This window comes from Oryzias latipes, chromosome 7, assembly GCF_002234675.1.
Source record: "Oryzias latipes chromosome 7, ASM223467v1".
Lineage (NCBI taxonomy): Eukaryota > Metazoa > Chordata > Actinopteri > Beloniformes > Adrianichthyidae > Oryzias > Oryzias latipes.
This window is the reverse complement of record NC_019865.2, coordinates 5,486,327-5,513,010: the sequence shown is the minus strand read 5'-3', so window position 1 is coordinate 5,513,010 and position 26,684 is coordinate 5,486,327. Positions and strand designations below refer to the sequence as shown.

The following is a 26,684-nucleotide window of genomic DNA, read 5'->3' as shown; positions in this document are numbered from 1 at the left end:
TGTCCAGTAGACGGTTTGATACCTGGCAGCTGTCGAGGGTAACCGAGGATGGGAAACGCTACCAGCAGAGCTGCAGCACCTCCGGCTAAAAAGCCAATCCACCAAGCGCCAACCCAGTGGGGGTTATCTGGAGTCATCTCTGTCCTTTGACACGAGGAAAAGGTTCAATTAACTTTCTTTTATCCTCAAGCTACCCAGTTTGACTTATGTCAACACAAACTCAGTGACCCCACTGTGTTACACCTAAAATACACCAAGAAGAAGTAGTTTGTTTGCTTATTAATTCAGAAGACCTAAATGTTTTTCTGAAACTGGGGGGTTTATATTCAGGTACACACCAACAAGGTAATGTTCACATACATCTTTTGCAGTATAGTTATTTCAACTTCAAAGTTCACTCACGTCAGGTGTATTTCTGTGTACATGTTGAGGAAGTATCCTCCCAACAGGTAGCCAGCTGCTGGGCCTAAAATAGCTGCTGTGTAGAAGATCCCTGGGGGGGAGGAGACACAGAAACAGAGCTGGGGTGTGTTGGCTCAATGATTTTAGCACTGACTTCCTGTTTCCTATCAAATTCCTGTCCTGCAGGTTTAAAGGGATTCATTGTTTTCTGCATGAGCTTTGTGGTTTCAAAAAAAAGTTTGTTGCATGAGAAAAAAAATTTTCATATATGAAGCATTTATCTACTGGACTTCACTTTGTGTGAATCAGAGTAAATGTGGAATGTTGAGGATGTTAGGCAACATGAATTTCAGCGATTAAAATGGTTAGTCTGGAGAATAACATGATTAAGTCAAGATATTTTTCAGTAAAACTGAACACGATCTACTTTGCATGTAAAACACAAGACAGACTGCATTTTACATTGGGTCTAAACACGATTCAGCATAGTGAACAAACCTATAAAAATGGAATACATGGGCTATGTCAAAGCCTACCTTAAGAGCGGTGCCTGCTAGTTTTAATATTTTAACAAATCGTGCATTTTGTGGTACAAGTACTAAATTTAGCATGAATGAACTTTGGGATCCCTTCTTCTAGAAAAGCACATTTGCCACGCGAAAAATCCAAAATGGTGGCCATTTGTAAAGATGGTGACCATACTCTCAGTTGCTATTTGCAAGTCTCAACAATATGGGCTGTTAAAGTTACAGTCCCACTATCTGTCACACACTGAGGTGGGTTGCAGACACTGTACCACAAGGCCACTGAGCTGCACAAACAGCACTTTTAACTTTATTTCATGCTTTTATGTGAGTTTTCACACTCTGCTAACATTTATTAAATGTACCTTTTGTGAAAATATTTTATAATTTTAAACATTGTTGTCATATAGAGTTTGATGTACGATCAAGGTTCTTTTTAACTATCAAACCTATTTATTTTTATTTTACCATTTTGTAAAAGTCTTAAACCAACCAGCAGCCCTGATCTAAATACAATTTTAAGTTTGGCTGATCATTTTAAAATCTGACACAAAAAGTTTTCCATGTCTAAGTCGATTTGAAAAAGAACTCGATTGTCATGTAGAAACTACACTGGGCCGGCCAGCCTCCCTGCTCTGAGCCATCAGCAATGGGGAGAGGAAATGGGGTCGTTCTGAAGCCAACTCAGAGGTGAATGTCTAATGAAGTCCTGCTGCTCTGCAGAAACTATGTCCAAGATAATGACAGCTTTTTTATTTTTTTTAATTGGATAAAATGGCCTAATCCTAATAAAGACTACTGGGAACACTTTTATAATAGCTCAAAAAAAGGACCGGAGTGGAACTTCAAGTTAAAGTAAATTTGCTGGATTTTAAGTCACATTGAAAATCAATGAATTGTCTAAAGACTTGACTGATATAGGATAAAATCTGGTGAAAATGTGGGGACAACAATTTATTCAACTACTTCCTGGGAGGCAAAGAAAAACTCACAGATTACCCACTCAATGTGTCATAGATAATCCAACAACAGCATAACAAACTAGGTTTATGCAAACCTTTGAACACCAAATTTCTTTTTTTTTTTTGTCTGTTTCAAATGCATCACTTTTGAGTTTACTTTAGAATTAACAAACGTAACGAATTTCCTCAGGGTCGACCTGTGACATATGCTAATGAACCTGATGGGAGTTAACGTTGCCTTCAATGCTAAATTAGAACATAAATCCAACTGATTACCAACCTGTTTTGTCTCGCGTTTCCCATTACTTAATTTTTTCATTACATGAGCACCACATTTCTTATGTTTTGGCTCAAACAAAACACAGGATAACCTACAATTAAAAACATGCCTCGTTTTGAAACATGTTAATTTTTAAACAAAAAACTGTAATAAAACCTGTAGGACCTATTTTGGCAATGACTTTTTGCTTCTGCCTTCAAACGACAGACTTAAATTCTGTGGTTTCTCCTTTTTACCCAACTGTTTTCCTGTCATAAGTGTTCTGATACTTTTGTTAACGTTAGGTAAGATGTAGTGAATTGGTGATGAGTCTCACCTATATAAACAGGAGCGTAGTTGGAGCTGACGTTCTCATCCAGATACGTGACGCCTAATGTGTAGAGAGGAGTGGCGCCCATTCCGTGTAGAAACTGTCCCAGCATGAAGACGAAGCTGTAACTGGACAGCCCTCGTTCCTCCTTGTCCTTGCACGGGCTGGTGCGATTGGCTGAGCACATCCCCGTTTGCTCGGGTAGACTGACCACGTAGGGTGGTGTGGTGAAATGAGGCAAGGCGAACACCAGGGAACCCAACGCCATCACAAGTACTCCCCATCCCAGCCAGCGGGGCTTGTGCCCGATCCCACCGAAGTAACTAACGAAGGCCAGACAGAGGCACGCCGCGATGTCGTAGGAGCTGGCGATGAGTCCGGCCTGATAGCTGTGCAGCTCAAAGCGCCGCTCGATGGATGTGACCACTGTGTTAATGAAGCCGTTGATTATCATCCCCTGAAGGAAAGAGGCCACACAAAGGAAGAACAGCACCCAACGAGGGGTGTTGAAGACCTGGAGGACTTTGGGCGTCAGAGCCCCCCAGCCACAAAGTTGATCCAAGTCAACGGACATGTGCTTGAGCCCAGTCTCTTCATTAGGTTGTGGGCCATAAAGCTGCCCAGGGAGTAAAGAAACCCCAGTGAAAATCTGGGGGGTGGAGCCATTAGTTCTAAAGCTACTAGGACTTCTTGGGTCAGAACCAACAGGGCTCCCTGTTGGGGAATCCACTGGACTAGTGGTCTCCAGAGACAGACCCCCATTAAGAGGACAGTCCTGTAAGTCCAGAAGCTCCTGTTTGGAGCTAAAAGAGGCGCTGGCATTTAACAAGACTGGCATTACCCCTCTGAGGGGGTGTGGCATACAGTTCTCAGATGGGTTTGGGAGAAAAGATGTGCAAGTGACCACAAAAAAAAAAAACCAAAAAACAAAGGAAAAACTGTGGTTCAGGGTCAGTCTAATGATTGAAAAATCCTGTCCTGAATGCGACGGCTTAGGAATTCTTATGAGTGCTCAGATTTTATAGCTCCTGCTTATCTGTGGAATGTGGTGGAAAAACAGAAAAAACAGTCTCTGCAGCGGCAGTGATTTTCTGTGAAAAGAGAAGAGCGAAAAATCCATAAATATTAAACTGAACTTACAAATGAAATTAAATATCAAAGCAAAGGAAAAGGACAATATGGAATCATAGCCATTTGACTTTCAACCCTTTGGCAAAAACTGCAGCATGCGTTTAACATAAGAACTTAAACAGATAATTGCAAAGCTAGTTAAAGGCGCTACCTTTGTGCAGAACAGCATGTAGGAGTCTGACTACATTTTACAGGCCTTTGGTCAGAAGGTGAATCAACGAACTAACAATCCTCAACATTGAAGTCCCACTCTGATCTTTTGATCTATTCTCAAAGTGTTCTCAGAGGTCTTTTAATTAGGATGATGCTATTTTTAAGCAAAATAACTTCAAAAAATCATTTTCTAGGACATAGTTTCTGCAGAGCAGCAGTTCATTCGAAATTCACCTCTGAATTATGGGCAGGATCATTGGTGCAGAGCAACCGCGCCCCGCCTTCCCCTCCCCATTGCTGAGAGCTCTCTGTTTACATGCTCCCCTGCCAGCTTACAGCCCCTCACAACCCAAACCTAACATTTCCGGTGCAACATGAAAAAAAAGACGTAAATGGTTCTAGTGAGTCGTTTACTATTGGATGCATCTGAATATAGCAAAATAAAGAATAAATATTTATATTTTTCGTTTGCTCTGGATTCACAACAATTTGAATAACAAAATATTACGAAATTCAATTTTGAGATTAATTTTCTTTGTCTTCCATAACTTTAAAAATGCCCCAAGAACATGTTAAAAAACCAATTTTTATCGAAGTGGGTCGTTAAACGACCCCCCACCTCGACATCAACTAACCTTTGCAGGTATCGGTCAATGTTAAAATAAATCGTGGCATGAATTTCTATTGAGGTAATATTGTGCCTGTAAATTGGAGTTGCAATATCCATGTTACTGTAAGACATCACTACCACTTTTTCAAAAATAGGCTGAAGGACTCATGATGACTATGGAATGACCAATGCGTAATTTTCTGGAAACAGTGAAGTTTTGTAAAAACAAAACCTACAGAGATGATGCAAGAAAACTGAACATTTGACTTTTGGGGGGGGTTTAAACCAGAATTGAGGTTAAAGGAAAATGTTACAAGAACAACGGCTCAAATTCCAAATTTAAAAAAGAAAAAAAGCAAAGAAATGAAAAAATCTTCAGGTGTTTTTATATTCCACTGCAGTACACATCAGTAAAGGGGAAACCGTTTTACAATATTCATAGCGCTTGGGGTTTAAACCTGCCTATCAAGTAAACCATCAGTATCACCATAAGCCTGAGCTCTGTGAGTTCATGACAAGTTTAAAATGTACAACGTTTGAACTCGACTGTAAAAAAAAAAAAAAAAAAAAAAGTCATGAAATGCATAGTTGGCTTTAAGAAAACCAAAACAGTTTAATTAGATGAAGAGGTTTCCTCGTCTGCATGCCCATGTTTGCTGAACATTTACACCTGTAGCTCCTGTTTCCTGGTTGAATCTGTCCTGTTTTCTGGGGATTTTCCGCCTTTTTCAGCCTTTACTGCTTTTTCTTTTCAGGGTCGGGAGACTCGTCTTCTCACAGCGTGAACCTGACCATCTCATCCAATTCAAACAGGTTCTTCGTTGACTTTTTCTTTTGTGTACACACAAAACTAATGAAGACAAACAGTCAAGTCTTCCTAAAAGCCTGACGTTCACTGTGTTCAAGCCCTTTAATAAAAAAAAATCAGAGTTGAAGTTGAGAGGGAGGCTCAACACAAGTTTTACTACAATCTCTACAGTTGGCAGCACTTGAAGTTTTATCAAAATCGATGGAGCCTCCTACCTTCATTCCTGGATTTAACAAGCAGTCGGTAGAAAAACAAAGACTTCACACAGATGGAGGAAGAGACTTGAATAGAGGAGTGAAAGGATTCCACACTGCGCCTTAAGCCTGTCTGTCAAAGCCTCTTATAGTCTAACGCTGAAGCAGCACAACGGCCAACCCTCCCCACCGCTGGAGGGAAGGAGGAAGCGTCCAGCCCACATAATCCACCTGAGACAGTTGCTCACCTGAGCTCAGGTCTGACCTGTGCAAGTCTGGCAAGAATGAAAAAGGAAAGAGGATACATCCTTAGGGTTTTTTGCTTGTAATCTTACACTTTAGTGTCACTTAAAACAGCTTTTGTGTTTCAACACTGCAAAAAGGGAATCCTAAAGTAAAGAGACCCTTCTTTCAAGACAAAATGTATTATTTTCTGTTTTACAAGAAAAACAATCTTGTCAAAAAAGTTGTACAAGGAAAAAATAATCTTAGTTTAAGGAAAGGTCTGTGACTAGAAATGTTGCTGATATAGAAACTCTTGGTAAAACCATTTTTCTTTCCCCATGGGCAGATTTTTGTGCTTATTCAAAGAAAACTCACAATTTAAAGATTTTTTTGACTTCATTGTAGGAGGCTGCTTTTGCTGTGAATCATTTAATGTACTAAATAGAAATTAGCTTTAAGATGTGTGTGAAAAGGTGTTTTACAAAATTTGTCTGTGACTGTTTTTTTTTCATTTGGCCCCGGTTTGATAAAGAATACTAGTCGACAAAAGTCTAATCTAAAAGATCCACTCAGTAAAAAACAAAGTGTGTTTTTGGTGTTTTTAAAATGTTCTTGTGGCATTTTTCTGATGGAGGACATTTATAAAGACAATTAAGATTAAAAATGCATTTCTGAGTATTTCTTTATTCAAATAGTTGTGAGACAGAAATAGATGGGGAAAAAATGTGAATTAGAAAAATACCTTTTTTGTAGCCTAGAAAATACGCTGAGCTCCCCGCTCCGCTCCATTCTGATGCATCCACTGACAGAGAAATAGATCCATGAGCGTCTTTGTTTTCCTCGTCTGAGCTGGAATCTGGATCAAAACTGTACAGCTGAATTGCTCGCCATTTGTGTTGCACCAGTAATGTGTTTTAGTTGTGAGGGGCTGTAAGCTAGTGGGAAAGCGTGTGAACAGAGAGCTCTCAGCAATGAGGAGGGGAAGAGGCGGTGGGTTTCTCCACGCCAACAGTCCTGCCCCAAACGCAAAGGTGAATTTCTTATTAATTCATGCCGCTCTACAGAAACTATGTCCTAAAAAAGACGACATGTTTCTTGGTTTTGTCTAAAAACAGCATAATCATAATTTAAAAAGACCACTGGGAACACGAAGTTAAAACAAGGCTATTTTGTTGCAGCTACACAGTTTTAGGTCAAATAACCCTAAAAAGTAGAGGCAAAAAAGACGTTTATTCTACAAATAAACTCCGTTAAATAGAAAAAAGATTCATCATAAATGTATTTATTTTGCACAGACGTCAAATTGAGGCAACTTTTTGATTCCTTTCATGACTGAATCCTTCTGTTCTCTTTTCAGGAAAAGGGTGAACACGGAGCGAGCGCCCAGCGTCAGGTAAGGAAGTGTTGGGTGGTGGAAGTGCCTTGAAAGTGGAGCCGTTCTGTTAACAATGAACCACAGTGAGACTTCACCTTCCTGTGCAGCTGTTTGTTGTTCTGGGGCTAAAAATGCAGAAGTTCTGCTTTATAATTCTCTGTCCTGCCTTCTTTCGGTCCTCTTTTCAAAGTGGGATCAGAGTGAGGAGTTGTGATATTAATAAGCTCCTTGATCCTCAAAGAAGAAAGTTATTTGCTTTGGAAAGGAGGAGGTTTTTTTTTTCCTGTTAAAAACGAAGGCCTTTGAAAACTGTCCCAAGTGGTTTTTCAGATCATTTCTGATCTACTGAACTTAGATTTACCATGCAGCGTTAAGTCCACTAAGAACAGGAACCACTCGCCGTCACACAATGTCACAGGAAGACTCAACTCGACACAGGAAGAAGAAACCAAACCTTTTGTTGAAATGAGGGCAAAGCAGCGCTAAGATTCTGTCCGTTAGGCTGAAGGTTATTTTCAACCACGTGTATCTTTACTGTCTGTTAAACACATGAGAGCTTCTTAAACAGTTGCCTGCATCTTTAATTACGATGCACAGATAAACTCCTGCCTGGGACTTTGTAAAAAAAAAAAGGTTCTGTCTCGTTTTTTAATCTGTTCTAGACTGAACACGTTTGACATGTAAATATATAAAACTCTTTTTGAAAAAAGCCCACTCTCAGCCGATTGGTCGGCAGTGGTGGCCTGATCAGGCTCCACCCACTGACCTGCTTCAAAGCTTCGCAGCTGCAGCATCATCATGAACATAAACCCAGCAAATCCAAGAGAAGACCTGCAGCTTCTGTTTCTGCTTCTTTTTGCAGCTTCTTTTTAACCATACATGCACTGAAAGTACTTCCCCTCTAGCAGCTTGCTTAATGAATAGTTTCAGAATTACATCCGTACCCATGGAACCTCACAATAATCTTATGCAGCACCAGAAACACATCCATTTGATTTTTTTTTTTTAGTTAATATGTTTGTTTTACTGAATTTAAACACCTAACAGGAAGTAAAACTTGCTTCACTATCTCTTTATGCAATTTCAACTAGTAATAGAAATTCCCTCAGATTCCCACACCTGATCTTTACAAGCTTTGCAAAAGTAACAACGGAAAAAACAAAAATTATGGGCCCACAAGAAGAACTACCATTCCCTTAGTTTGTTAACCTGCAAATGTTTGTCATCAGATCCAAAAAAAATCACACTTCAGGAGAGAAAAACTGTCAAATATTACTTCCATTGCAAAGTGTAAGAAATTTTTCATGGACTAAATTAGTTAAATTTAAAGTTTGTTGTACTTTTAAAAATCCAGCAACGATCATCTTATGATCTATTTTCAATGCTTTCCCAGTGTTTTTTTTTTTATTATGATAAAGGCATTTTTTGACAATCAATCCCGCCCCCTTTCCCCTCCCTCTTTGCTGAAAGATCAAAGCAGGGAGCTTGTGTTCAGTGTATTTTCTACGTCACAAATGTGATCTTTTTCAAACAGCATTTTCCATCTCCTCCTGATTCATAACAATTTCAATATAGAAGGATTCAGAAATGCAAGTTTGAGCTTCATTATCTTAATAGATTTCCTCTGTGGGGAAAGGAATCTTTCAAAAAGAAACGTATTTATTAAGTTGTTAACCCTCAAAAACACGTCACGGGATCGCAGGCATTTACATAGAGTCCCTGAAACATGGATTGTTCCGTTTATTAATTAAACTAAAATAGAACTTTTTAGAATGGTATTGATCCCATGATGGGAAAATTATCTCGACAGCCATAACTCTGTTGAAAATTGAATAAAACTAAAAGGTTTGCCAACATCCTGGATGTTATGATGTATATAACAAAATCATAAACATTATCGATTTTCATTGAAGGAAGTTTTAAATGCAGAATTAGATTTTAGCAAAGTTTTAAAATCAATTAACAAGAACTTTTAAAAATATTTTAAATAATTAAGTCTTTGTCCATGAGGTTTTAAGCATCACTTCAGTGGGAATTAATTGTATAAAATGTCATGCTAATGCTAAAAATGGCAGAACTGATGTAAAATGGAGCAGAAAATCTTGTTGTAATGCGAGCGTCCCAGAGCAGTCTGACGTCCCTCTGCTGTGAGCGGGGCAGCCCTTCGGGGCCCCTGTGGCTCTGTGGGACTTTAATGAAAGGGGATGCCACAGGCGGGGAACCAACAACGTTCCTCTGCTTGGCTTGCACTAACGGGATAAAAGCCGACAATTCCTCCAGGTAGTACTTTTAGGGGTTTTCAAGGGTTTTTAACTGTGCTGTTTGTAAAAAGTCTAAGTGCATCTCAGAGACACGATAGTGATCCACGTGTTTCTGCTCAAAACAACCCAAGCAGATCTGAAATATCACCGTCTGCACACAAACTATACAATAACATCCCTTAGAAAGGTTTGGGCCAAAACCTCAAATCGGTCAGCACTCCTTCAAAATAAAAGCTCCCCATGCTGAGGTCACGCCACACATAACACCACCAGCCGTGAGCCAGAAAACAAATATTGATTTGTTTGTTGCTGATAAACGCTAACCTGCTGCTGATTCCATGACTGTGACGAACATCCTTATAGGACAAAAACATTCTCTCACTGCCCAGCTCTGAACGTACAGTTACCTTAAGTGATTTGTTGTTACAGATAATAATAATAATAAAGTGCATCAAATGTCCTCTCTGTCAGATGAAAACATTTGCCTCTGTCTAGAGTGACTTTGTGTGAAGGAAAAGATTTAAAATATTTCTATTTGTAAAGAATCTAGGCTGTAATAAACCATCCATACTATTTAAACCGGGGAGCAGAATGAAGGGGGTTATTGTCTAGGCTGAATTTGAATTCTTTGCTGAATTATTTTTTACGACTTCATGCTCTTGTACAGTTATCGGTATGAAGCCCATTGAGATGACTGTTGTTGTAATATTGGGCTATATAAATAAAACTGAACTGAAGTGAATAGGCTGACATCAAATACAAAAAGGTTTATTTCTTGGTCAAAGAAAAGATGCAGATGACAAAGAGCTGCCAAAATGTGACTATTTTAAAGCTCTAGGAGTTTTCTTTTTTTTAAGTCTCTTTTTCTACCTAACAGGACAGTATTTTTTGTTTTTTAAATGGAAAAAGGAAAAAAACAATCATCTAAAAAAAGTGTGCATAAGTCCATAATCACTAAAAATATCATATGGCCTTTTTTACAATCTGCTTTTTTATTTTTATTTTTTTCCTCCCAGATTCAGATTCAGTTTCACCTGGTAATGATTTTGTTAGGCCCTCAGTGATTTCCTGAGCATGAACATTTCAGGAAGGGGTTAACGTGCTCTGGCTCCATGTGTTTCTGTGAATTGGGTCAGAGAATGTCCTCAAATGAAAGCGCATTATTTCTGCGGAGCGCTCATTATCACACCGTGAAAATCACAGGGGAAGACTGAAGGTAGCGTGGCGTTCTGTGCTAAGTACTCCCTGTAGTTTTACTCCACACATGGCTGATTAAAGCGCCAATAAAGCATTCATTTCTTGCAGCTGTGTTAAGGTGAAGATGGGGTTGGATTCCGGTTTCTATGTGGAAAATGAGTCAGCATGAGGTCACGCTAGGGACTGAACGTGTCTAAATGGGAACCACAGGATCCAAACCAGTACACCTATGCAAAGAGTCCCACAATCATGTAAACTCAGCAATTTTAGTAAAAAAAAGAACAGGGGGTCAGGATTTCATTATGGCTGCTTTATATGTTTTAGCAAAATTCCTCAAAAGCTGGGACAGATACAGCAAACAGATGCAGGTAACCCTTTTTCCTGCAGTGTTCAGCCACCTTATCTAATAGTAAAACTGCGCAATAATTTCAAAGCTTCTCTAAGTTTAAGACAAATGGTATTTTGGGTGTTTTTAACAAGTTCTTGTAGCATTTTTTTTTTTTTAGAATGGAGGGCATGTATGAAGAAAATTCAGCTTAAAACTGCTTTTCTGAGTATTATCTGAATTCAAATCCTTGTGAATCAGGAGCAGATGAAAAAAGCAGTTGGAAAAAGCTTGTAGCTGCAACACAAGTTACTACGGCGGGCCACAAGCTCCTTGCTCCACTCCACTCTGATGCATCCACATGTAGACAAATAAATCCAAGTACGTCTTTGTTTTCCTCATCTGAGCTGGAATCTGACTCAAAACTGTAAGGCTGGATAGCTCAGATTTTGCTCACCATTTTTGTTAAACTGGGAATGTTAGATTGGGGTTGTGAAGGGCTGTAAGCTATTGAGAGAGCAATGAAAATGGGGCGGGCTTACTCAGCAAGGTCCCGGTACTTAAAAGTTGATCATTTCAGAAATGATCAACTTAATCACGACTAAAGAAAAAAGTTAAGGATTCAGTCTCCAAACCAGAACCAAGTTACTCGTGTAAAACTCCACTGAGCTATTTTGCAATACTTCAGAAAAGCTTCATGTCAAGCAAAAACACATCAAAACTTTCCGTTTATTAGAGCATATCTTTCTTTTGTTGACCGATTAATGACAGGATTATCTAATGTTCAAAATAATAAATAATAATAGAAACAAAAACAGTCTGAACAGCGGAAAAAAACAGAAATGTATTGTTGCTGTGAGTAAACAGACGTTTCTTTACATCTTTGTTTTTTCTTCTATTTTAGTGACTCTCCTGCTAGTTTATATCTCTGTTATTTTCCAACAGCCACCGTCTTCGATAAGAGCGGAAGGAAAATGAGTAACTCTCATCAGGCTCTTCCAGGAACCCCACATCAGTTACGTCTTTCTTAATTTAGCCACTTGACTCAACAATGCATATCTGTAACCTCATGCTGACTCAGTGTCCGCCTGATAAATTGTGTTCACAAAATGATAAAGTATCCACCAACCTCTATTTGAACTGAAATGTTAAATTGTGCTTTAAAAAAGAAGGTAAAAATCTGTTTTGATTAGTTATTTACAGTTTTAGCTTTAAATGGCGTCCTTTGCACACAACATCAATAACATTTCAAAAATGACATCAAAGACGTACATTTTTACAACAGACAACTAAACTGACTTCAGTATTATTCTTTTCTTTTTGTAAAAGTTTGAAAACTGTATTTGGGAAGTAATGGAAATGTTTTCAACAAACTTTCATAATCCATATCTTAAGTGACAGTACTACAGAAAAAATTCAGGGAGGGTTTGTAGGATTTTTGACTTAAAAATGAGTTAAGTAATGTCAAACTTTGGCCTGAAGATGGCGCCTCACCAAAAATCAGAGGTGACGTCACACAGAAAACAATTATCTCAATAGGCCTCATTTCGGTTGCTAGTGGAGGCAATTTGGTGATGTTTCCCATTTAATGAAGGAGCTCCATCCATTTTTATACATTTTCTAAATCGGCTTAATTGGTTTCAAGGTTGGGGTTGCTGGAGCCTATTCTATCCACTGCTTGGCAAAGGTGGAGTACACCTGTTGATGGTGTATGAGAACTGGACTGAGCGATCCTCCTCCCTGTCGTTCCAAAAGGAATCACCGCTGGCTCCATGAAGCAGTCCTTGGTAATCCTATTTTTTCCCCAGGATATTTTCTTCTGTAGTGCGAGTTAATCCAGTTATAAACTGGCCAATCAGACGCCTTCAATAAAAGCAGGTGGTGCCTGCTGGCCCCCACGTCCAACGTTCAAAATGTTTGACAGATTTTGTATAGCCTGCTTTCAGTGGCAGGGGTGTGAACTTTAAACACACTCAAGCATAAGTGGTTGCCATGGAAACTCAGACCTACTCTGACCAATTACTGTCTGCTGAGCACCTCTGGCTCCAACATGGCAACATCCGTATTGTGAAAAAAGGGCGACTGATATGACCTGGTTTCAGTAGAGCAGGAAGTGAACTGTTTTCTATGAGTGACATTAATCAACACTCACTGCGTACACACCCTGAATGATTTGGCAATTTGTGCAATGATTCAGAATTTGACTATCCCAAATTCTGCTGGATGTTTCACCTTTAATCAACCATAAAGGAGACGTCAGATCACTGTTTAGATGCGTCGCTTTCATAGCCGTCGTACACATCTGTAAGCCGCTCACCCAGAAGCCCTACTCCGTTCTGCACCGTCTAGCCCTAAATGCTGATTTATTGCAGGTTGTACTTTTTAATACAGCCGCAGCTGCAGTTCCAACCATAAGGAGCGGAACTGCAGTGTTGCCAAACTCTGGTGTTTGGTCAGAGAGTGACATCATAAATGCATCTGTTGATAATAGTCTGGAGGACGGCGGCGGTTGTGGTGTCACGCATTAGAATGGAGACAGTGTTGCCTCAGAGTTTTGTGCTGCCTTATTTTAACAAGCGTACCCACTTTGAGGCTGGATTCTAAGCTCATTGAAATTTACCTCAACCCAAGGAATATCGCCAAGAGTAGAGACAGACGGTAGAGTCCAGAGTCATCAACTCTGTCAGTCATTCCAAGTCTCACAACTGCAGACACTAGTGGTTTCTGCTGCTCTGAGCTCCCCAAAGGTGGAATCAACTGGAGCACTTTATTCTTGATGCTAAAAACCTTCTGCCGGTTTTTATTCATTCAAAAAGTCTGTTTAACTTTTAACAGAGTTTAAACTAGATGTTCAATTTTTGCTCGCCATGTTCCTCATCTGTAAGTTATTATCTGAACAAAAACTAAAAGTTCTGAATGTGACATTAGCAACTCTAACCCTAAGAAAAGGTAGAGACCACCAGGAGTTGCATGCTTTTGTAACATGCTAATGCTACATTCATATGCCCCTCCCACAGCAAAACAGCCAGTGCTGACTTCTGGATGATGATTTTCTACCTGACTTTTAAAAACTCGGCTGCACGCCTTTTTACTAGAACCAGAAAGAAGAAGCACATGACTCTGATTTTGAAATCTTTGCACTGGCTTTAGGATCCCAGTCAGCTTTAGGATCGATTTTAAGGTTCTTTATCAGTTTACAAATGTTAGAATGGAACTGGCCCCTCATTTCTATCAGACCCTCATTTCTTTATGAGCCTCCCAGAGCCCTCAGTTCTGCAGGCGGTCCCAAAAGTCAGAACAAAAACCCACGAGGAGGCCTCACTGTGGGCCTGTGGAACAGCCTGTGGAAGTGCTGCCTTCACTCGCTGTGGAGGTTTTTAAGAAAAAACTTAAAACTCGTCTTTTTAGTGAAGCCTTCATGTCGTTTTTACTTGTCCACATGTTTTTTGTTTGATTTTATAAATCTTATTAACAATAAATTCAATTGGATTTTATTGTACTTTTGGGATGTGTATGTGTTGGCCTCTTATGTGTTTTTATTTATTTTATTATTATTAATAGTAGCAGTAGTATTTTTTCAATATTTACTATTTTATTTTTTTAATCTTATATCAACTTTACTATGTGAAGCACTTTGAAATGCTTTGTAGCAGGAAAAGTGCTACACTAATAAAGTTGACTTTGAATTTAAATGTGTCACAAACATGAGGTCAGAGTTCACGTGAGTTCAAGCTGATAGTTTAAACTGATGCTGGCATTGCCTACATTAGACCGACACGGAAAGAAGGAATGACACAAATAATCTCCCCTGAAAACTAAATTGCAGCTCAACAACATTAAAACAGTCGGAGGGGGCAGTATTATAATAAGGGGTGACTCTAGTTGACCAGGTTGGCTCTGTATTTGTATGCTCCTGAAATCAACGTGAGATGAAGGAAGCCTCCAGACCCTCATCCTGCTAACAGATGCTTTAAGGTCATAAATTGGATTTTCTGAGTAGAAAAGTAGGAGCAGCTCTGCTCGGAGGAAAACAGAAAACCAAACAGGTGAATCGCCTGATAAACTTGTAGTGCTCCGAAAATGACGGGCTTCCTCCAGGAGGCGCAGAAATAAAAACAGAAAAAGGTCAAGTTTAAGGCTGTACCTGAAAGCGCGTCTCCGCTCGTGTTTGCGTTTGTGCGTGGTCCTCTCACGCAGCCGTTAGAGCAGCAGGAAGCCGAGTCTGCGCCACGCAGGACTACATGAACGCGCGTGTCAGTCTGCTGCGGTTTGTAAATGCAAATGCAGCGACGGAGGCAAAGCTGTCTCATCCGGGTCCACGCGCGATGCTCTTTCTATGCGGATGCTGTTGTTTCAGCGCAAATGTCACGAGGAGCCAAAAGATTTTCCACTCGGTCGGTGGTGCCTCGCCGCGTGACTGCGTGGAACATAATATGAGGCGAATTCACGCAGAGGACGACAGGCCGCTGGTTGGCTCTCACAAATGCATAAATAATGATCGGAATTTCTCCCAAATTGACTTTACGTTCAGTGAAAAGTAAGCAGATTAAAGTATTAGTGGATGCTGAGCAGCAGACGGCGGAGCATCCATCAGACACGCATCACATCTATCAGCCTTACCGTCAAAAAAGCGCCTTTATCCTCCTGTTCTCACGGACGCAGCTGTCCTTCCGCAAGATAAAAGACAAAAGATGCAGATTTTTTCCTCTTCTTGTCTCCACGTTGCGGGGTAAATCCCCTTTTGCATCAGCGGTGCATCTGTAGCTGCCTGCAGGCGCTCAGTATGGAGTGCGATTGGTCACAAAATCAAGTCAGTTTTTTTTTTTATACACGTTTAAAAAAAGAGGGGGGGGGGGGGTCATTCAGAAAACTTAAATAATAATAATCAATAATTATAATTCTTAATTCCCTTGGGGTGTAAATTCCCAAGAGGAAAACTAGCTGTAATTTGGAGCAGTAGTATGGAGGGTGTGGGTACCGGATGTTCTCGGGTTGCCAGATGTTCTCGGGGTCCTTCGGGGTCCTTCGACCAATGATGACATCACACTATTTGATTGGCTGTAAGTTGCAACGACCAATGAGTTAACGTCGCTAAGTTTTTTAAAAAAAACTTTATTGACAATTGCAGTATCATACATTAACAATGACAGTAACATTAACAACGAACAATAACAATGTAATGAATATTGCTTCGAAGATCAGTCACCATTGCCAAACATAACATATTAACATAGAAAACAAAGAATAGAGGGGAAAAAAGAAACAATGAAAATAACACACAAATAAATAAAAACATAAGTAAAATAAAGTAAAGGAACATAGAAAAAATCTAAATAGTCTAATACTAGTTAAGTTGTGGGTACTCGTGAAGTTTGTATTTCTGAACAAAACTAAGCAATTTCAAGCCATTCTTCTTTTTCATATAATGAAGTGATTGAAAGTAAAAACAGAGCTCTTTATTAAATGTTATAAAAAGTGGTTTGGTCTTCAAAACTTGACCTCACCAAGATGGCGGTGCTCTCCTCCCATGGGGAACCACGTGATGTCTCCTCTAGTGATATAACTCATTGGAAGGACCCCGAGAACATCCGGCAACCCGAGAACATCCGGTACCCAGAAGGGCACTTGATGCCCAAATTTAATCAATTCAGTCTTAAAGGTTTTAGAATGGAGGCAACAAAAAAACGCCGAAAACACTTTTTGAATAGTTTTGTTTTACTTCTATAATTAAAGCAAATATAAATAAATGAATAAATAACAATAATAAATAAACAAATATTTAAAGAGGTTCAAAAAATTGTATAGTTAGTTACGATTTGTTGTTTAGTGCTAAAATTAGAAACCTATAGAAAAAAAAGGAAAAACGATGCAACTGACTTAAACTATTGATGATGGTGTGATCATAAATAATATTTTCTTGTGAAAAGGGCTGCACGGTGGCGCAGTGGTTAGCGCTCTTGCCTCACAGCAAGAAGGCCTCCGGTTCAAGTCCTGGCTATGGGACCTGAAACAGAACATCAATGGGGGACCTTTCTGTGTAGAGTTTGCATGTTCTCCCCGTGTATGCGTCGGTTTTCTCCAGGGTCTCCGTCTTCCTCCCCCCTTTCAAAAACATGCTTCATAGGTTAAATTGTCCATAGGTGTGAGTGTGAGAGTGAATGGATGTGTGTTTGTGGACATTCTACCCTGCGACAGACTGGCAACCTGTCCAGGGTGTCCCCTGCCTTCACCCACAAGTGGCCGGGATAGGCTCCGGCAGCCCCGTGACCCCGAAAGGGAAAAAAACGGTTAAGAAAATGAATGAATGAATGAATAAATTTTGTTGAAAACGTTGATTATTCTTATGACTGTCATTTTCATTTTTATTTCAAATGTTTCAATTTTGTAAACCTTGTCAACTATTTTGTTATTTTTTATTCGTAATTGTGTTCAGCTTTTCTACTTTATCATAACTGTTTAAATTTGAGCGTTTTCACTTTATGTGGGTAATATGGAAATTAGGGTATCAATCTGATACCAAGTAATTCAAAGGAAGTATCGATGTTGGTGATACTAGCTACTAGCTCAGGGGTCGGGACCTTTTTGGCCGAGAGAGCCATAAACGCCACATATTTTTAAATGTAATTTCGGAGACTTAACCTCTTTTAATTCGGATTTTTTTTTAAAATCCGAATTATTTGCTAGACCGTTCACATTTCCAAGTAAATACGAACTTTTGTGATCTCCAGTGTGACCGTGACACGACCCAAACGAGACGCGCATGCGCAGAAGCCAGAAGAATACTCAACGGTGAACGACGTCACTTGTTGTTTGGGGAGCCAACGTTAACAATGGATGTCAACAACAGTGTTGTCAAAAGCGGAGCTCTTTTTGGAATATTAAATTTATTTTCACGAAGGAGCAGCACAATTACAATCTTCTCATTTTAAGAAGGCATTGGAGTCGGGATCGTCTGTACCCACTGTAGTGGAATAGGAATGTGAATGTGTTGGGGCCGCGCCCCCGCGTGTGTGCAAGCGCGTGCCGCGATAGACAAAGGGGGGGGGGGGGGGGGTCAGTGTGGGCGCGCATACATGTTGTGTGTTACGGAGGACGGTAAAAAAAGAAGGTTTCCCCCAGAATAAATGCCATGGACTCTTTATTAACCCGTTCTGGAGAATCTAAGGATCAGAACAGGGAGGAGGAGGAGGATCACCTCGGGTCCCCCGCACTTCTGAGCACAGTCGGAAAGGGGAGAAAGAAAAAAAAGTCATCGCGGGAAAGGTTCAACGCTACGCTCTGCCATTTATCTGGAAATTTTTTCAAAAACCGCCCAGTTGCAATAAGAGCCCTGGAGTTTGGCCTGAAAAGAGCGATCACCCCAAATATTAATCCAATCAGTGACCTCTCTTCCCTTCCACTGACTGATCTCAGCAGCATCGTCCACCATGGTTGATGTTTACGTTCTCGTTCCCGCCAACTTCAACGCAAAATGATGACGTTTGTTGCGGGTCGATGACGTACGATTCGGAATCAAGCCACCTGGCCGGTCAGACGGCGGTCGCAATTGAAAAGAACGGCTACAATTCGGAATCAGGACGGCAAACCCACGGGGCCTGGGTCGCAATTGAAAAGATCGGATCTGTGTCATTCAGACTGGCATGAAAAGATCGGAATTGGGCCGCTTAGGGGCAAAAAATTCGGAATTGGGTCGTTTCAGCCTGCAGTGTGAACGTAGCCAAAGACTGATCACGTGCAGACGCGGAGCCAAACACACACTCACACACTGCAGTGAGTGACAGGCAGCGGGTTTTCCGTTTTTACAATCCCTGCGCGATTCACCTGCTGCCTGTCCCCCCCACTCCCACCCCCTTTTTTGTCAATAATGTGTACTATAAAAAAACAGGAAAAGACTTTCATAAAAATGTTTAACTTAGTATAACAACCTAAACTGAAGATACATCAAATATTAAGCCATGTAAGGGTCAGGGCTCCAGACTAACTTTTTTCACTAGGAGCACAGTGGCCCCTAACTGAAGATTTTAGGGGCGCAACCAGAAAATTTAGGGACGCATACCGTAAATCAACATTCTAACCAAATCTACTAATTTCCACTGTATTACTAATAAATACTTTAATAATAGATGCAGAAATTACAATGTGCTGTTTCAAATTCAGTGTCACATTTTATTCTGCACTTTTGAAGATGCAACAAAACAAAAGCATCGCTGTCATGACAGTACAAATTTATCTTTGTGACACCAAATAGGTGCAGCCAAGATGCACAATAAGCGTGTTTGAGATCACCCAGGTGAACTCAACGCTGCGCAGATCACCTGGTGTGTGACATATATTTTTGTTTTTGCTCCAACATCAATCGAGAAAGGGGTGGGAGCAAGGGGCAAACCTACCCGGACACAGCTGGAAACTGAACTGACTGAAAGCTGCTCTACAGACTACAAAACAATGCATTATGGGACATGTGTCCTGATGGTATTTGTAGTGGAGTGATTAATTAAAATAATTTAAAATACCAATTCATTAAAAAAAGGCTACATACATCACAAAACATTAAAATAATCATAAAATATATAATAACACAGATCATACTAAGGGGGAGAAGAATATTAAAACTAAATTGAATGTTAAGGACAATTCCAATTTCCTGTTCTCCTTCAGTCTTGCTGCAGATTCGCTTTCATCTCACAGCCCCCCCCCCCCCCCCCCCCCCGGTCTCCCCAACGATCTAGGCGAGCCGCTGGTTCATCTCAAACACGTCACGTCGGTGTGCTGCCGTAACAACCGCGCAGGACCGTTTTCTGCGCCGCCGTAACCGTAACCAAAACCTAAACCTTCCTCCGGTTCTGTGCGGCCCAGAGAAAAGTTCAGCACGGACTGCATGTATTTAGAAAATTACGAGCGAATAAATACGTTCTAAAGGAAAGTAAGGAACTCCTTAATGTGGTCCGGGGAGGGAGCTGTCAGGTTTCCTGCTTTCAAGCCCTGTCATTGTCCCGCCCCCAAGAGTCATTTACCCCACTGTGATTGGTTGGTCAGCTTCGCGCACGACAATGAAAAAGTGTCATTCATTAAAACTGGCGGGCTGCAGTAACATTAAACCTTCATATTAAGGCGGGGACCGCAAAATATCATCTTGGGGGCCGCAAATAGCCTGTGGGCCGCGAGTTTGAGACCCCTGCTGTACACTCTGGCACTGGTACACTAGCCGCAGGTGGGAAGAACGAATCAATAGTTCGCTTGCTCATAGCTCAGACGCACATATCAGGTTTTGATATTTGTCTCTCCGTTTCCTTCCCACAGATGTTTACGCGCACTCGATTATCTCTAGGCCCCTCCCTCTACACGCATTTTGGCCACTCACAGTGGCTGTCCCTATTCTTCTCACACGCAGTGGCCGCCTCGCACACAGGCATCACGCGAGAGTGTACGTGCTCGCGTTTCATGAGTATGTGCGCGAGTGTGTGTGTCTGCCTGCGTCCGTGTGCGCTTGCGTCTCATTAATTATTTCATTGATCATTGACGTGCCCCTTCCACGTTTAATGTATAAAAAATACGAAAGGTGGGGGAGGCAAATTTACTGGTCGCGCATGTGCGACTGGATGTAAAATTCAGTCGCACACTCTCAAATTTTGGTCGCAAAATGCGACCAATTGCTCGCAGTCTGGAGCCCTGAGGGTATATTTATAATGGTTCATTAATTTTTGCACTAATGATGTAGGTCTTCCTTCCATAGAATTCTCTTCTGTGTATCAGTGCATTTCAATGGTGACATCAGTGCCTGCTGCTCCAGGCTTCTGCAATTTGAGGATTTAAGTGTCAAATTCTGTCCATATCCTGCCTTTTGTTGCAGCTGATGTAGAAGCTCCTGCAGGGAGACGGCAAGTAGTTGCAGGAGTTGCTTAGAGCTGGAGGCAGAGCTCGTGCTAGATTGAGGATTGATTCTGAATAAACTGAGAAAGAGACACTGCTTGCATGAACTGGGTGGGAAAAAATAAGTACTTCACTGTATGTATTGAAGAAAAACTGTGAAGAAAGTATCAGAAGTATCAATATCATCACACTTTTAATAATACTTACCTTGGTATCGATAGTATTGATACTTAGAGAAATACACCCACCATTAGCTACCACTGTTGTCAGTGTTTTCTGTAAATTTTCTTTCAGTGGTTCCGAATTGCAGATTTCATGTGATGTCTTTGTCTCTTAAGGTCAACTTGGTGTTTTCCCACTTGTTAATATTTTTTTTGCCACAGACAAAAAGTATAAATATTAACTGTGTTCATGTATTTTTTGTTTTGTACATCAACCACTACACTAGAGCAGCTTCACTGACGCGCTCTGGCCACTGAGAGGCAGCAGGGAGCAAATAAAAGAGTGATTCAGCTCTGATGTAATCTGATTACCTAACGGTCAGAAAAAACTAACCATAAGGGTAAATATTTTCTGTATTCTGCTAAAATCAAACTAAATTTAAACGAGTGATTAGTGAACAACTGGTTTAGTCATCCAGACTTTGATTTAAAATTGTATACAGGAAGTATCAACAACAGTAGTGTTACAACTAAGACATTCAATAAAAATAATAAAATACATTTCTAGCAGGTTTTTATTGAGCAGGGTAGAAGAGGAATTCATAAAAATGAAGAAACAAGCAGCAACAAATTATATCAGTACAGACACAATAAACAACATGCCATGAAAACAGGATTCTTGTGCTTCATTTATTCACTTCCTGCTTTGCTGTCAAACAGACACAATTATAACCTATGATTGTTGTGTATCTGGTAAAGTCCCACTCCAATCATCTCGGGCCAGTTGTTCAAAGGTAAACTGATTGGATTGGATCAAATCTTGAAAATGGGTTGTTCAAAAGGGAAAGAAGGAATCTGAAATCAGATTAGATCACAGAATCCAATCCTAGTTCTAATCTGGATCAAACCTTCAGTTTGTGTTGTTCAAAACTTGTCAGTAGGATTTGGATAACTTTGATCCAAAAAAACTGGATTATCCTGATCCTGACAGGGGGTAGGATTTAAACGTGGATTCCAGGAGGGAAATGTAGAAAAACTTTAAAATTTGTCAAATAATAAATTTGTTTCATTTAGTGTTTATACTTTTATTCATATTTTGCACTTGACTTGTGTAACCGTTGTAACAGTGATGAAGTAGATGTAGTAGACATAGACTACCAATTAAGCTATTCAGTAAAGTAAAAACAACGAAATATTAAATAATCCCCAAAACAGATTTCAATAACAAACAAAAGTAATATATTCAATTCATCACCGTATATTAATTTCAAAGAAACAATCATCAAAGATAAGCCTGTCAAAAATAATGTCTAACGATACATCCCTTACTATATGTCCACTCAGTCCCTCATTCTGACAGAATGCCAGACGTTGGTCTGGTTCTTCAAATGGCTCAGGTGCATCATAAACATCATCACAGAGAGGGACATTGCGCCTGGTAATGATGTTGTGCAGGACGATACATGCTAGTATTATGTTGCATGCTCCCTGTGGTTCCACTCGCAAGTAGTTAAGGCATGCAAAGCGCCTCTTTAGAACTCCATTTAAACGCTCAATTGCACATATTGTTTTGCAATGAGCAGTGTTGAAGCGTGCCTGCGCTGGTGTGGATGCTGCAAGAAAAGGAGTTATCAGCCATGGCAGGAGTGGGTAGGCACTGTCTCCTAATATTATGCCATCCGGTCGGTTGGTTTGGAGCTCTCTGTATAAAGCACTCTCTCTCAGGATACGTGCATCATGAACAGACCCAGGCCACTTCACGACACAGTTTGTGATGATGAGGTCAGCATCGCCCACAAGTTGGATGTTGATGCTGCGCCTGCCCTTTCGGTTGATGTACTCCCAATCCCTCTCATGAGGTGCTTGGATATGCACATGAGTGCAGTCAATAACCCCAATAGTATTGGGCATGTTCCCCAGAGTAAAGAACTTGTGCTTGGTCTGGGCAATCTGGACATCATTTGGAAATGATACAAACGGATTCACCAGGCTGGCCAAAGCAATTGACACAGCTTTCACTACATCACTCACAGTTGATTTGTTCACTCCTATATTGTCACTAACTGCTTGGTAGAAAGTCCCAGATGCATAAAAGCGCAGACCAATGAGGACCTGTTGTTCCAAAGACAGACTGTGACTCCTTCGGGTTCTCCGTTGAAGTTTTGGCATGACAAGGTCTGCAATGTACTTAATATCAGCATTCCCAAAGTGAAAGTGAGCATACAGTTCTTCAGTGGTGTACTGCTCCAGTGGTTGTGCACGCTCAACATACACCCTTTGATGGTATCCTCTTCCATCAAAACCGTGGTAGCGATGGACAATACCTGCCATGTCAGTGCCTCTCTCTAAGTCCTCTGAGAAAGGCTGAATATAAGATGGCTGTCAATTTCCCACACACCAATTGGCTGACGTGCTGTGGCTTGTGTTCAATTAAATCAATCATGCCCCAGGCCTATAAATACTGCGTTCACTGCAACAGATGAGGTGGAACCATGGACTCAAAAGGACCTAATTTCACTGTTGCAGAAACCCATGCACTGCTGGAGGGTGTTAAGTGCCATTATGCCTCAATAGTAGGAAGCTCTGTTGCGGGTGGATTGGTGACTAACAAAAGGAAGAAAGACATTTGGGTTGAAATCACCCAGAATGTGAATGCAATGGGGTCTGGCAAGAAAGGGACCTTGGAGCAAGTGAAATTTAGATGGAAGAATCTGAGGGCCAGTACAACAAAGGACCTTGCTGAAGCCAAAAACCCCAAAACAGGCAACAAACCCTTTAAGAAAGGTGAATACACAGATGTGGTTCTGGACATTATTGGAGGTGAGAACTCTAAAGCTCTACACAGGATTCAAGGTGTTGTAGGGGATGGTGAGCCTGCGATTGTAGAGGAAAGTGAGCCTGTTCCTTCTAATGCAGAGGAAACATTCATTCTGGATCTCAGCCCTGTTATTGAAATTCAACCTGGACCCTCACTGGTAGAGCCAGCAGTCACAGGAGCTCAGAAAAGACCTTTTAAGCATCCTTTGCCGAAAAAAAAATTATGATGCCCATGAATTACTTCTAAACGAGAGACTGAAAGAGCAGAAGCACAGATACTCCTGGCAGAGGCACAAATCAAGCTGACCAAACTGCAGCAAACCAAAGCAAAACTGATCCGCCTCCTAAAAGCAGAGCTTGGAAATGCTGGTCTCTCCTCCTCAGATTAAAAAACTCCCTGAACATTCTTTATTTTGTTAACTATTGGACATTTAGCCATTTTTTTAAGACGTTTTCAAAATATCCACAATGTATTTGTTAATGTATATACCGTATTTTCCGGACTATAAGTCGCTCCGGAGTATAAGTCGCACCAGCCCAAAAATGCATTAGGGCTGCAATATCGATGGAGAGTCTTGATAGCTCATGCGCGATGAGAGCAGAACGACGTTCGGGACGACTGCCTGCATCCAGCATGGTTCTGATGTTCCAACATGCCACTTTTAAACCTTTTACACCTTTTGAGGTAGGTGGGAACCTTTTTTTCCTTGATGTTCGACCGCTTCGAAGATGCCCGTTGACCGCGGCTAGCCAACAGGGTATGGGAGGAGATGAGCTTTGTTTAGGCCACCTTTTCTAGGCCCCTCTCCATGTGGAGCAAGCAGTGCGTCCCTAAAAAAGGCTGCTTGGTCGTTCAGGGTGTTGCCGAGTGTTGCCGTCATCTCCTTGCTTCAGCAACAAGCGACCAGTATCCTGAACCGCCTGCATGCAGGATTGGAGCTGCGGCTGCCAGTGGCATCTTCCACCTGCCGTTTTTGCCCCTTTCCCATCGCTACAGGACTTGAGGAGTAAGTGGCACATGGACGTGGACTTGTCCTTCGAGCCTGCGCAGTGGGATTTTAAGGTGAAGTGCAGTGTGCGCGGTACTGGCCCCACCCTTTACACCCGTGGTTCGTCTGTCGTGGCCTAGCAAGCTGGGACGGTGACAGCGAGGTCCACGGATCGTAGGTTTTATATCAGACTGTCCGTGTCCTAGCCTCTGGCTCAAAAACCTTCCTCGGAGGCGCGAGAAATATGTTGGCCGGTGACCTCAGGATGAGGTTCATACGCCCAGTGGCACATGCCACAGAAACATGATGCCGACCAGAAATCGATGGATCCCATGCAGACATTTCTGGGATTGAAAGATTTATCGTTACCCTGATGAGGGAGGCTAAGGGTGTACTAGCACTTGCCCGAGGTGCACACCCAGGCTAGTGGAGGGAAGGAGACGCCTTACTACTCCATTCTAGTCTAGCTCCAAGCTAGAACTAGCCACTGCCCATAAATGCATTATAAAGTAGAAAAAAACACAGACAAGTCGCACTGGACTATAAGTCGCATTTTGATGGGAAATTTATTTGACATAATCTGAGACCATGAACTAATAACTTGCACAAACTCATATGACACAATCATAGCAGACTGTTTATCTCATAATTTCACAGTAATTCTTTCGATTACTTATTTATTTATTCCTTTCATGAAGCATCATTAGCCAACTAATACTCTGTTTTCCTCCTGTATTTGTAGAAACAGTTGTCATTTTTATTGCATTTCTGAATAAATGAAATCATTGGAAAATAGAATATTATGTTGTTAGCCTTCAAGATCTTACTGTAAAAAAAAGTTTGATGATTCTCTGAGTCACTTAACACAGTGTTTTTCAACCAGTGTGCCGCGGCACACTAGTGTGCCGTGGGAGATGGTCAAGTGTGCCGTGGAGAAATTGCCCTCATTAACTGATCTAAAAGCAATTACCATCTCCAGGAAATCAGCTCTTTGTTCATCCAAACAGGCCCTGATAAAACACTGAGTAGTTAGGAATATAAAATATCTTAAAATTACTTTTTCTTTGTGTTTATTTAATTCTATTAAAGAAATTTTGATAAGAATGACGCTACCGCGATTTCCCTGCAGCTATGACAGTTTGCGGAAAAGTCCAGTCCCTTTAACTGTCTCCACCAATCATTCTTGAAGGCTTAATCACATGTCATCAGTCTGACCAATCAGAAGTGCTTAAAGTCTTCACTTCCTTGTTCTTAATTCTGCTGATAAAGTCGCTCAGTTCTAACAAAAATGCCAGCTAAAGCTCTTCTTTAGCGGTGTAGCTTTCCACAGAGTCCGGTGTCAGACCGTGAAACAAGTGGACAATACAATGAAGCTCAGAGACGCGAGTCTTTCTGCAAGTTTTCGGCAGTTTTCACACTACATCTCCCATGATGCATTGGCTTAAAGGTGTCCCAGCGCAGTGTCCCAGCGCACAATGAGTTGTCCTTGCGAAACGCCTTGAAACAACAACAAACAAACAGTTTCTAAATTTTCTAATTTAACTTTCATTTCATCTCTTAGAAAAAACAGCCGCAACTTCCTGCTTTTCCGGCCACAATTATCACAAAAATGCACGTGAGATTGCGGGGGGGCTGTCGATCACTACAGACCATGAATCTCTGTTTTTTTTTTTTTTTTGGATGCTGGTGTGCCGCGGGATTTTTGTCAAGGTTAAAGTGTGCCGTGGCTCAAAAAAGGTTGAAAAACACTGACTTAACATACTCTTAACACTTAACATACCTCATACATCAAATTGACCCAGGAACATCATCTCTGTTCCTCACAAATGAACATAACAGGAGGGTTAACAATGTATTTATTTCAATTTAGTTATAATATAAGTCGCTGCGGAGTATAAGTTGCACCCCTTGCCAAACTATGAAAAAAAGGGCGACTTATAGTCTGGAAAATACGGTATATATATTTTTTTGAGACTCAGATGAGGGGTCATAACAAAAATTTTGAATGGAAGTGGATGTTTGTTATTTTTGTGTTTTGTCTCAAAATAACAAACTCTTACAGTGACCCCATGTTGGCTCTTCTACCTGTT

General features: G+C 40.9%; 1 protein-coding gene and 1 long non-coding RNA gene across 4 annotated transcripts in view; one reads left to right on the top strand and one right to left on the bottom strand.

The window, feature by feature from the left end:
- slco4a1 (solute carrier organic anion transporter family member 4A1) overlaps positions 1-15,533 on the bottom strand; it is a 28,165-nt gene extending 12,632 nt beyond the window's left edge. The window contains exons 1-4 of one of the 3 annotated variants that reach the window (XM_020704464.1): positions 15,378-15,533; positions 2,485-3,569; positions 403-493; positions 23-144 (exon numbers count right to left, since the gene is read on the bottom strand). In XM_020704464.1, the coding sequence (XP_020560123.1) occupies positions 23-144; positions 403-493; positions 2,485-3,340 (1,069 nt within the window). In that variant the 5' untranslated portion in view covers positions 3,341-3,569; positions 15,378-15,533. Of the gene's footprint in view, positions 1-22; positions 145-402; positions 494-2,484; positions 3,570-5,395; positions 5,657-14,901; positions 15,297-15,377 lie in introns of those variants that run through there. The other 2 variants (XM_011476814.2, XM_020704463.2) reach the window with 2 other exon arrangements.
- Positions 79-8,319, top strand: LOC111947644. Its single transcript, XR_002873507.1, has 3 exons — positions 79-162; positions 5,128-5,185; positions 6,957-8,319. It is a non-coding gene; the product is annotated as an uncharacterized LOC111947644 (long non-coding RNA).
- Positions 15,534-26,684: the final 11,151 nt, after the last annotated feature.